This window comes from Lepidochelys kempii, chromosome 6 (genome assembly GCF_965140265.1).
Source record: "Lepidochelys kempii isolate rLepKem1 chromosome 6, rLepKem1.hap2, whole genome shotgun sequence".
In the NCBI taxonomy this organism is placed as follows: domain Eukaryota; kingdom Metazoa; phylum Chordata; order Testudines; family Cheloniidae; genus Lepidochelys; species Lepidochelys kempii.
The window spans coordinates 128,053,012-128,065,303 of NC_133261.1; the positions used below are offsets into that span (position 1 = coordinate 128,053,012).

Below are 12,292 nucleotides of genomic sequence, written 5' to 3' on the forward strand. Positions count from 1 at the left end.
TGAGGATTTTTACTAAACGTACCGTGGCTGCTCTGTGGTTTTTGATTTTAGAAAGTCATGACACATCCGCCACCCTCTGAACGATCAGTATCCTCAAATTCCACCGTGCATTTCCAAAAACAGCAGCTAACCTTTCTGAGGGATTACATCTAAAGCAAAGCACATTGTTCGCCAAATAAATGATAGAAAAATAAACCTAGATACATTTTAAGATCTAAGAAAACACCAGTTAATGAATTAATTGTTCACGATACGATCAACTTCATAGGAACCAAAAGGAAACTTTAATACTCTGACAATAAAATAGAACTGTGAACACACTTCCTATACACTAAATGAAAATATATACAGAAACAGTGAAACTTTCTCAAATACATGTACAAAGTCGTCTTTTTGTGCATTAAAATTATCAAAGGAAAAGCATACTTTCCTCACAATAAACATACCATAGCAGAAGTGGCCTTACAAGTTCTGACAAAGCACATTAGTACATATTTTTTTTTTAGAAGTGTTGATGTAATTGGGTCGCTCATGGCAGATATGAGGGAAAATGTTGATTAATCAAACCTTTGGTTATGTGATATTTACTTGAACAAGCATATCTGGGAATAATATAAGAGGGTGGTTCTTTTGAGTAATGCTAGGATATACATCTGGAAAACGTATCTTATTACCACATCACGTTGTTAGTGATCTCCTCATATTGCACACTAAATTTAAAATGGAAACCAAGATTTCATAAATCGGTCAAAACCAGGCATGAATTATGCTCGATATTAAAAATTAAGAGTATTGTATCTATTTGCAGCAAAATCAAGTATGTACATCTAAACAAAATGGAAAACATGCCAACATCTTCCCATCAAACATCGTGTTGTCAAAATTAAAACAAACACATCAAACCATCTTTACAAGTGAATTATTTTGTGTTCTCCCTGCTCCATTTCAGGAGCTTCAGAAACTTGTACGTGAAACTTGTACGTGACTACAGCTAGGCGCGTATTTGATGCAAAGGTGTACATGCTTCATTCATGCACCTACATGAAAACATCTGTCTCACATTTTCTTCTTTTCTGAATCTTCAGTCGGTTCTGATTTCTGTGCAGGGAACGCATGGTGATACAAATGTCTGTGGGTTGCTGCTGCACTATAAAGTTTGTACAAAGCCTACAAACCAGAAAAGATGTAAACCACCTTAGATCAGTGAGTTTATAGAGCCAGTTATCTATTTTGCATTCATATTATAGTAGCAGGTTCAAAATAGTCACAATGTACACCTTGACTTCTTCAAATACTTTCATTTCCATCTGTGCTAAGTGTGATTTATGAAATCTGTCTAGAAAAATAAATACAACAAACTAACTCCTTCTTTCCATGCTCCAGTCACTAGAGTAAAATAGGTTCATGGGTCTGTTACTCCCGCTAAGCTAATGGACCTGATTTAGTAAAACTTACTATGATGGTGTGCTGGTTGGACCATCTGTGGTAATGGAAGCAAGGACTTCTAGGTCTAAAAGCGTAAGCCTCTATTGGTTGAGCTAAAGAACCTGTTCAATTTGCATGAAGGGAGTAGCCAATCAATACATTCCTTTACAAGGTCCCTTCCTTTAGAGGGAGAGACGGACAACACCTGACCCATGTGTTTCATAGACCTTACTTTGATTCTGTATAATGTGCAAGAATGAAAATCTTTCCCATTCATCAGTGCTACAGCTTCATATATACACTGTTTCCATCGTATGGCCTTAGCAACAAGGGACTGATAAACGCTGCTCACCTACCAGCTGTTCTTCTAATTGTATGGCATAATTTAATTGAATCAAGTGATAGTGTGTGGTGCTTCAAGTCATATACTTCCTTGTCTAATAAGGGTGGTCTCTTATATAAGTTTCACGTTTAAGATGCAAATGTTAACATTCAATATATCCATGCACTTTTTGTGAAGATCATCTAGGTGGTTGTAAAAACATGCCATGCAATAGCCTCTGATCATCAAATGTACATGCAGTTTTTCTAGAAATTGCTGCTTTAAACAAATGCAGATTTTAGCCTTCGGCATCCTTTATCATACCAGTGGAGGGTTTTGCTGTTGTCTTCAGAGGGGAGAGCACAGACTGTTACAAACAAAACTACCTAATCTAGCAACTAAATCTTTCACTGGCTTCTGCAGAACGCTGATCATGAATGAGAAGATCCTAGCTTCAAAAATAGTTGGGATGAAAAGATGGTAGCTGCCCAAAGGTCTACATTAATTTAATGCATTTTCTTTGATGGATGAGGAATGGTTTAACACAGCCCCCAGCACCCTCATAAGGTCAGTGTGAAAACCGTTGGTTTTCCTTTTTATCAAAGTTACTGTCACGCTGTGCATAAGACCAGCACAATGCCCATGCACCTCTGTATGGGGAGGGGAGAAGGGGATTACACCCATGCTGCTGAAAATATATACTAGCCACCAAAATAAGGTCTTAATTTTAAACCAGTCATTTCTTAAATTGTTTGAAAATAGTTTTCTTCTTCTGTCCCCCATTGTTTAAACATTTAAGAGGACCACTTAATGCTTGTGTGGGGTTGGGGTTCCCCCTGCCCAATAATCCTTTTTCAGGACTCTATTTTACACAGCAGAGATGAGTCATTGAACTCTGGAGAGCCCCTTGCATTAATAAGAGCATGTTTGGTCTTTGGAAATGAATGCCACCGGCCCAGATTTCTGAGCAGAAACATGCATGTCAGAAAATAATTTCAATTTAGATGCTGAGAATTCAGATACTTAAAGGGATCAGAGAAGAAATTTTCTGGTAGCCATGTGGAAACTGACTCTGATTTATAAAACTTCCTACTGTACATTTTTTAATGTTGTTCTGCCGGGGGCTTGATGGCACCGACGAGCTAATAACTTGGGTTCCGGTTGTGCACTCAGTTCTCAGCAGCGCACCCTAGCCAACTCAAGGGGAAGTTCTGCTTCAAAATCAACAGCAAGGTGTTAACCATCTGGTTCTCAGAGTTCCGCTATTAGAGGGGTATCTGAGCATTTGCAGCCGACCGTGTAACAGCCGTGTTCCAAAAATCAAAGAGCATGTGATTTCTAGGAGTGGAACCACCAGAGCCTCTCCACCTCAGGCTTGATATGCCTGAGCAATAAAAAGATAAAATAAACCCTTGTTCATCCCTTGGAGTCTCTGATTTAAAGGTGCGGTGTCTACACCTAATACCAGTTCCATTTAGAACAGCCTGGTAAAACAGAATAACAGCTTACCCATTTTACAGACAGGCAAACTGGCTTGTCTATACAAACAGTTGGTGAGTGGCAAGCTGAGGGGTAAATCCGTCTCATGCTCGCCTGTGGCATGCTAACTATCCCCATATACCATTCTGCTGTGTACTAAAACCTCCCTAGTGCGCATTGATGTTCTCCCATTTCAAAATACAGTAGGTTTTGCCCCGAAGAGGTATGGGGGGGGATGTAAATATCTTTTTAAATCTCTATTTTAGGTTGGTGTCTCAGAAACGGGTGTAATGGGTACATTTTGAAAATGTAAGATGCGGTCCTTACTCGGATGAAACTCCGCTTAGCTTCAGTGGAAGTTTTGCAAGATTTGGCTGTTTGAAAATAAACATTTCTTGCATAAGCACATCATCATAAGCAAAAACTTACACCAAAATTAACCCAGATTCCCTCCTCTATTATCCTGGATTTCTTCTCCTATGGAGCTAACTTCTTCCTCATGCTTTTGGCCCTGAGCCTGGGATAGGATCTATATGCACAGACTCATGTGTCTGTGCAAGGGACCCCATTGGACTGACTGTGTGAATCTGATTGCAGGCTCTGGGCCCTCTATTTGTATGACTGGAGAGACACTGGTCATGCAGAATTGCTTTTCTTGAGATCTAACGCTTGTATGCTGTCTTCCAAAGAGACTTAGCCGGTGAACTCTCTAGCAGGGCCCAACAGTGGATGAGAATTTCAAAGGTGCCTAAGGGAGTTAGATACCCAACTCTGCTTGGGAATGGGATGTAAATCCATTGGTCCTTTTGCAAATCCCAGCTGCACTGAGGAATGCTTTAACGATTCTAGGTGCTATGCAACCCTCCTTAAAGAGCAGTGGATACAAAATACGGCTCCCGGCAGAATGCACGGTTGTGAACGTGAAGGTACCAGCCTCGCTGTGTGTGTTACCGCTGTTCGTTTTGCAGCTAGAGCAAGCGGCATGGCATGCACCCAGTGCAGAGTAGGGTAAAGGCATGGCTCTAGAACAAGAAAGTCACTTACCTCATTTGTGCTTCCCTGTGGGAAAGGCAGTTGGAAAAGGGGAAAAAACAGCATCTCTGTGTATAATGCACTTCCTTGGTAATGTTACAGCATTCAGCTTTAGTTACACAGTCACTGTCTGTTACATTGGCTTAAACAACTTTCTTAAGGGTAAGACCCCCCCCCCAGCCCTTATCCATTAACTCCAGCCTTCCACACCGTCCCCACTTTGGATCATGTTCCCCTAGCTGCATGCTCTAAGGGCACAATACCCCTACTCCACATGCGTCTATACAACAAATACAACCATGTCAGGCAAGTTGGTTACGCTGTGGTTGTTCCTTAAGTTGATTAAAGACATGGTTCCAATTTGGACCATAACCATGGTTTCAGATCCGCTCTGACTCCAAGCTCAGGCACAATGTGCAGGGGCTTGCTAGCCACACCTTCCTTTGGGACCTGATTCTGAGCCTGTATGCAGTTTACACTGGTTTCCCACCACTGATACAATGTAGTAACTCCTGAGTTATACCGGCATAAGAGAGGAGTGGAGGGAGGAAGGTGATTTTTGGCAAATTTGTAGGTGGGGAAAGGTGGCTCCACCCCTCAATCCCCCATAATGGTCGCCACCGCAGGGCCTAAATCAAGTGCCCACTTTCCCTGGCAGAGCAGCACCTCACCTTGCCATAGGAGATCCAAAGAGACAGACGGCTCTGATGGGGCCATTCTACTGACAGCGAAGGGCTAGCACTTTGCTCACATACAGAGCTGTTTTGCCAGTGAAATCAGTTGGCATTAACATGCTGCATCAGGCTTTTAAAACAGGGCTGAGCACGTCCAACTCGGCCTAAAATTGAATGACCAGCTCCTCAGTTGGTGGCAATCGGAGTAGCTTCATTAGCCAGACATTAATGGTGCTATTCTGAGTTACACTAGTTGAGGATCTGGCTCTTAATGCTTTGCAAAGCCTAGAATCAGGATCAATGTTTCCATGTTTTTGTTTTTAAATCCAATGAAAACTAGTTCCAAAACCAATATACCACCTCCTCCAAGTTCTGCAACCCCCCAAACGTTGCAGCGCTGTATTAGATTGGAAGGTTTGGGGGGCAGGGAACATCTGTGTTTGAGCAATGCAGATAACCCCAGAAGGGACAGAAACAAGAGCATAGCAGGAACAGGGGTATCCTGCACGGTCCCACGCAAACAAAAGCCTGCTATCTAACCCCCTGTCTCTCTGCTTTGCCTGTCCTTGCTGCCTTTCCCCTCTGCTCACAAAAGTACCATGATATAATAATGCCCTCTTCCTGTCCCCCAATGGCCTGGCCCTTTGGGTGCACAGACCTGGTGGCCTGGTTAACCCTCCACCCCCTCAATTGATCATTTCCTTGCTCAATCCAAGGGGAGGGACAAGGCGGTTAAAATTAATAGTGCTGCCCTGCTCATCCTAGTTAAGACTCTATTAGCACATCCATTGGAAACCCCCGTTAGCAGTTTGAGGCAAGGGGGCTGCACCAGGCGGATTCTTGGCATATTGGCACTTGGGTAAGTTTGCTGTAAAAACTTAAAAAAAAAAAAAAAAAGAAAGAAAAAAGGTAGACAATGTGTTTTTTTTTTCAGTTCCAGAGCCAGCAGCAGCCCACCTGTCCCTGCCCCTCTCTCAGAGCCTCCAATGGATGGCAGCTTTGCCTCTGAAGTACAGAAGCCAGCACACTGGGATGGTCATCAGGTGTCCCTGTTCCCATGATGTACAGTCAGTTATTGCACCTGCTGGTTGTGTGGGTCTTTCACTGAGCAACAGGGAAGAGAGTGTGTGGTTTTTTTTAAATAGGAAAACAGTTGTAAAACCACACACACAGGGGAGTTTACCCTCCTTGAACTGACTAGATTTCAAGAGGATGGTGTCCCTTGAATCATGTCAGTATCGCCTGTTGCTGTTGAAGTCAATGGTCAAACATGCACCATTTATTTGACCTACCATGCAAGTTTAAGCCACTTCTGAGGACCCTGACCTCATGAGTGCATGATGTAGGTGGAAACCTGTACCAGCCTGGAACCCTCTATCCATTGACTTCTGCTTCCATTTGTGACTTGGCATCCATTTGCAATGGTGCATCGATGTCACGGTATGCTCAAGATCTCTACCCGAGGGCCTGCGTTGAGTATTTTATCAAAGTGTTACTTTTGAAGCTTAAAAGTTTCATTTTCCACCCAAAACTGTGTCTTTTAAGCTATTACACAACTTTAGGTCACTGAAAAGAATGGAAATGAAGTCAATTATGTGATATTAATAACCCTGAATCTGTTGATTTCCATGTAAAGATGGCCTATGAATCTAAAGCCTGATGAGAAATGGCTTCTGTTTTTTGTTAGACTCTAAGCATTAATGGCACAAGATGTACGTTGCAGTTGGTGGGCTACGAATGTGAAATCAACAAGTGAGCTAATTCCAGCCCTGGCAACTGGAAGAGCAAAAGGCCACCCTGTTTTTTAAAAGTTAGCATTGTTGGCTTAAGCCCTGATTGAGCCAATATTTATACAGATGCTTAACTCACATAAATACTTCCACTGAAGCCAACGGGCTAAAGGATTGTTGAAAACCTGTGTGACCGCTATCTAACACGCTGACTTGTACTCCCCCTGTCTCTCTGTATCCAGGACCTTTAAGTCCACATGAGGTCCCCAACCCCCAATTTATGGCCCAGGATTTACATTGTGTGGGATACACAAAATTTGAGTGGGAGGCATTAGTTTTGGACCTAATGGCTAGTGGTGTCGTGCATTAAACTAGCTCCAGTGTCCCTGTTTCCTCCATTTTACTTCACTCACATGAGCTGTAATCAAGGGCGGGGGGGGGGGGGCGGGTTCTGTTCAGGTCCCCCATACTGGGCACCAGAATTCTCACCCTTACAATCATCTCAATAAACTAGACTGAAAATTAGTCCCTTGTCCTTGCCTGTCCCAGCACCTAGTGCAGGTGCATTCAGTGTGTGGCAGGTCTAAAGAAACTGTCTGGAATGGATTAAAATGCGGTGTTTAAGTTGCTCTGAAAGGCTACAGGAGAGGCCATTGCCTAGAGGATGAGTGTATAGCTGACTTAAGCCCCGATCCTGCAACTGGATGTGTGCAGGTCGGCCGATTGCAGGCCTGGTGCCCTACTGACTTATTTAAAAGCTATTGCAGCAAGAGCTGAGAATCCCAAAGCAAATCAAGGCCAAAGAATGTCTATTTTTATCACAAGCTAATGCTCTTACCTGGTCCCACAAAGCTGCAGCCACTTGGTCTATTACTGCTCCCAGTTCTCTGTATTCCCCAGAGTATCTGATATATGCCCAGGTGCACAGAGTGATAAGGGTCAACCCCATGATCATGTTGCATAGACTGGCTATGATGTCCAAGCCAATGAATCCGGTCACTCCGGCTATCACATACGTGATGAAGATGACCACAAAGAGTGTTGCAGGGGTACGTGCCGCATGGAATATGTTCTTGCTGTCATTGTGCTTAATGTACTGTATGTAGAGCTCGTCTATTTCGTTCTCCAGTTGCTGTAGGTAGCGGCGACTGAATTCCTCCCCACCCATCTTCTTAACGCCTCGAAACAGCTTCACTGATTCCTCCTTGAGCTCCAGGTGTTTGTTCTGAAGATCACTGGGTGCGAGAAACGGCTTGTCTCCCCCACAAACCTATTCAGAGACAACAGTTCAGCTATTCACAATATATTTATGATAGATCACAGTGACTGTAGCCCCCTGGGCTGGTGCTACCATCGTACGGATGATACATGATAAAAACGTAAGAACGGCCAGACTGGCTCAGACAAAAGGCCCATTTAGCCCAGTATGCTGTCTTCTGACAGTGGCCAATGCCAGGTGCCCCAGAGGGAATGAACAGAACAGGGAATCACGAAGTGATTCATCTCCTGTCGCCCTTTCCCAGCTTCTGGCAAACAGAGGGTAGGGACACCATCCCTGCCCATCCTAGCTAATAGCCATAGATGGACCTACCCTCCATGAATTTATCTAGTTCTTTTTTGAACCTTGTTATCCTTCACAACATCCTCTGGCACGGAGTTCCACAGGCTGACTGTGTGAAGAAATACTTCCTTTTGTTTGTTTTAAACCTGCTGCCTATTAATTTCATTTGGTGACTCATAGTTCTTGTGTTATGAGAAGGAGTAAATAACACTCTCTTATTTACTTTCTCCACACCAGTCATGATTTTATAGACTTCTATCATATTTCCCCTTAGTCGTCTCTTTTCCAAGCTGAAAAGTCCCAGTCTTATTAATCTCTCCTCATATGGCAGCCGTTCCGTATCCCTAATCATTTTTGTTGCCCTTTTCTGAACCTTTTCCAATTGCAATATATTTTTTTTGAGATGTGGTGACCACATCTGCATGCAGTATTCAAGGTGTGGGCATGCCATGGATTTATAGAGAGGCAAGATGATATTTTCTGTCTTATTATAGATCCCTTTTTTCATGATTCCCAACATTCTGTTCACTTTTTTGACGGCCGCTGCACATTGAGTGGATGATTTCAGAGAACTATCCACAATGACTCCAAGATCTTTCTTGAGTGGTAACAGCTAATTTAGACCCCATCATTGTATATGCATAGTTGGGATTATGTTTTCCAATGTGCATTACTTTGCATTTAGCAACACTGAATTTCATCTGCCATTTTGTTGCCCAGTCATGCCGTTTTGTGAGATCCCTTTGTAGCTCTTTGCAGTCTGCAAAGTCTTTGGGCTTCACTTGAGTAGTTTTGTACCATCTGAAAATTTTGCCACCTCACTGTTTACCCCCTTTTTCCAGATCATTTATGAATATGTTGAATAGGACTGGTCCCAGTACAGACCACTGGGGGACACCACTAGTTACCTCTCTCCATGCTGAAAACTGACCATTTACTCCTACCCTTTGTTGATAAATAAACAGATCTAGGGCAGGCTTCAGTGGAAATATTCCTTGGCAGTGATCACTACACCCCTTAGTAAGAGTTTGCAAGATTTGGCACCAAAATCTTTGGAAACTAGCACCGCCTCCGCTTACCTGGCCAGTCCAGCTGCTGTTTCCCCAGCCAGGATTGCTGTGTGACGTCATTCACACCTACAGCAATTCACGAAATCTAGATTCTTGCGTCGCTCTTGGTGTTATCAGTGTGATCAGCTGTTGCATGGGACACTGAACCCAGTGAACCAGCATCTTGGCATTAAAAGCTTGGCAGGTAAAAGCTTTTCAGCTAACCTTTCAAGAAGCTTTCAAAAGATGCAAATTAAGTCAGACTGCTGACCGAGCAGGCAGAGAAGCTGGATAGCAGAGAATAGGAGATTTGGCAAGCTCCCTGATTTAATTTGGTCAGCAACTGTGAACCGAGTGGCCAGGTCCTGTGGCTATGGAGCAAACTGGACCTAAACTGAGCAGCAAGGGTCCTAGATTCTGTGGCACTCCAGTGAGCCACTAGAAATTCTGCAGGAGCTTCTCTCAAAGTCAGAACGTGGAGCCTTTAGTGATTTAAACAAGGAATTGAACAGCACACCCAGTGCAGCCGCCCATGGGGTGGGGGGGGGGGAGTCTCATTAACGTCCACATTTTCAACGTGCTGCAAATTTTTTTGTACTGAAAAATGCGTAACTGCACCCTAGAAGTTGGTCGGGAAGCTGGAGGCTTTGGCAGCTGCCTGGGAGCAGGTTGGGTTCTTGGCACCCGGGGAGGTGTAGGGGCTGGGTGAGGATTAAGAGATTAACAAGGACCGGATTAAGGCACAGGCATTATTGGCACTGGGGCCCGAGCTCCTAAATTCACGTGATGAAATTATATTCTAAACTGTCCTAGTTTCAGAAATATACGCTCCTAGCCCTCATGATTACACAGAAAATCTTGAAACGAGCCCTGAGTGTAACCGATACAGTGAAGACTGCTGGAGTCTGCAGACAGCCTGAAACAATGGCTCTGAGAGGTATGAACTGCTCCACTCGTCTCAGTGGGTTAACTCTGAAACCCACTGTTCTGAGGTGGCCCCCGCCAACGGCTCAGTGGGTGGGGGAATGGGAAGGGTTCTTGCTGCTGCCATCCCTTCTTCATGGTTTTGGTGGGGTGGGCTCCAACACACGCAGGCCTCTGTTGTCATCGTGTGCCCGGCCTGCCATAATCCAGCACTAGGGATAACAGGTTAGACAGATTTTTCCAACAATATATTCCTTTGTCTCCTTCAGAAAGCCCATCTCGTTGAGATGAATGGTGAGGCAACTTACCCCTTTCGGAACATTTGGTTCAGGCTCTCTGCAGACTCAAGAAAACATTCCAACAGTTGATGCTTGACTCAGATCCTCTTCCACTGCCAGCCCATTCTAGAGCACCTATTTTTGCTCTTAAACCCCTTGCACTGGTATACAGATATTTATTTAGAGTTTTATTTTTGGCCATATAAATATGAGTATTTAACACCTTACTCTGACAGCCTGTTACTTTGCTGCAATCTCAACCTGCCCTTCCTCCATTTCACAGAGCATCTTATCTCTACCCCAGAGCAAGTGACTTAGTGACTCATTATTCACTAGTGTAAGGGAGTTATTTTTAATTCACTTAAAGCTGCTCAAGATTATTTTGGTTTTGTGTGGGTTTAGGGGGAGCAGGGTAAGGAATCTCAAATCCATCCTCACTTTTACTGGGACAGATGCTGTCTCACATAACTTGCTGAAACAGCTCCTTTTTGCACCCAGGAGTAGAAGAAGCAAGCCCTGAATGTCTGATTGGGACCTTTCATTGAGAATTTTAGCTGGCTGAGATACTTAAAACTAAAATCCCTGCCAAGTTTATTGAGAAGTTTGGATGAATAAATCACAGCCAGGGACAGAGGCTGCTTCGTAATCTGCTTTGTAAAGAAGACCATGTGCAACCTTATCACTTTGGAGGAAACATCTGATGTCCACGACAATCTGAGCTGTTACCTTACCTCTTCCATTCTCTTATTGTAGTTGTCCTTGGCAGTGGCAACTGCTGCTAAATTGTTAGCCTCAGCTGTGGCCTGCAAGCGGGGCACAAAACACGATGCAAGTTTCAGACCAAGCGGATGGTGCGGCAGGCGGGAGAGAAGCAGGCTGTATTAGTAACATCTCCATCTCCCTGCATGGGTGGGTGCATGTGCACTCCCCCCATACACACCGTGGTATATGAAGTGCTTATGTACAAAAATGAAAAATAATAAACAGCTCGACCCGACCCTCCCCCTCGTAACAACTCGACCCCAGCCCTTCCTTCATTCCTGCGCTCACTGCTATGGTCACTTCTGCCTGTTCCTGCAAAAGCCTGAGTGAATAGATGCGCCTTACACCAAACCCTTATGGACAACAGGCCAGCTCAGAGAGCAAATTCCAGAGGCAATAGCCCTCTACCAATAGAGCCCTGCTTCCAGACGCCAGCCTATTAAAATCCGCCAGCAAAAGCAGCTCAGCTGATCTCAGTTGCCATTGGTGCACTGGGACAAAGGGGTGGTGTCTCAAGAAGGCAGAACCAAACTTCTAGTGGGATTTATAGATGCACCTTGAATTGTAGTTAGTAGTAAACAGGAAGCCAGTTCCTGCAGGAATCCAAAGCCAGAGGCAGTAAAAACCCCTCACGCTGCAGGGAAATGTTAAGAAAACAGTGGAAATGACCGGGCATGTGTAAACCGCTATTCCCTCTGCCTTGTGAAAAACACCTCAGGGAGCCTAACTCACTTCTGAAAATGGGAATCAGGGTCCTAAGTCACTGTGGTGCTTTTGAAAATTTTACCCCAAGTAACTGCAAAAGATTTCCAACAAGGTATTGCTTTGCTTAGCATGTTCGAGCAGCACAGAACAAACTCAAAGCCCTCCATGAGCCTAACATCGCAAATGACTGCCTAACGGAAAATCAACGTGAATTCCCGTAGACAAGCTCATACCAGCCAACAGCAAAAGGCACAAATACCTGCAGCATTGATTTGGGATGTGGCAGTTCTTCTCCTTGATAAATCTTTATATATGCCTAGGAAACAATACAAACATAGCGTCACATTTAAC

At 44.0% G+C, this 12,292-nt stretch overlaps 1 protein-coding gene across 2 annotated transcripts in view; it reads right to left on the bottom strand.

The window, feature by feature from the left end:
- Positions 1-261: 261 nt before the first annotated feature.
- ATL1 (atlastin GTPase 1) overlaps positions 262-12,292 on the bottom strand; it is a 46,001-nt gene continuing 33,970 nt past the window's right edge. Inside the window, exons 10-14 of one of the 2 annotated variants that reach the window (XM_073350192.1) lie at positions 12,201-12,257; positions 11,206-11,277; positions 7,501-7,932; positions 4,271-4,285; positions 262-1,167 (exon numbers count right to left, since the gene is read on the bottom strand). In XM_073350192.1, coding sequence (XP_073206293.1) covers positions 1,057-1,167; positions 4,271-4,285; positions 7,501-7,932; positions 11,206-11,277; positions 12,201-12,257 — 687 coding nt within the window. In that variant the 3' untranslated portion in view covers positions 262-1,056. The remainder of the gene's footprint in view (positions 1,168-4,270; positions 4,286-7,500; positions 7,933-11,205; positions 11,278-12,200; positions 12,258-12,292) is intronic. The other variant, XM_073350193.1, reaches the window with a different exon arrangement.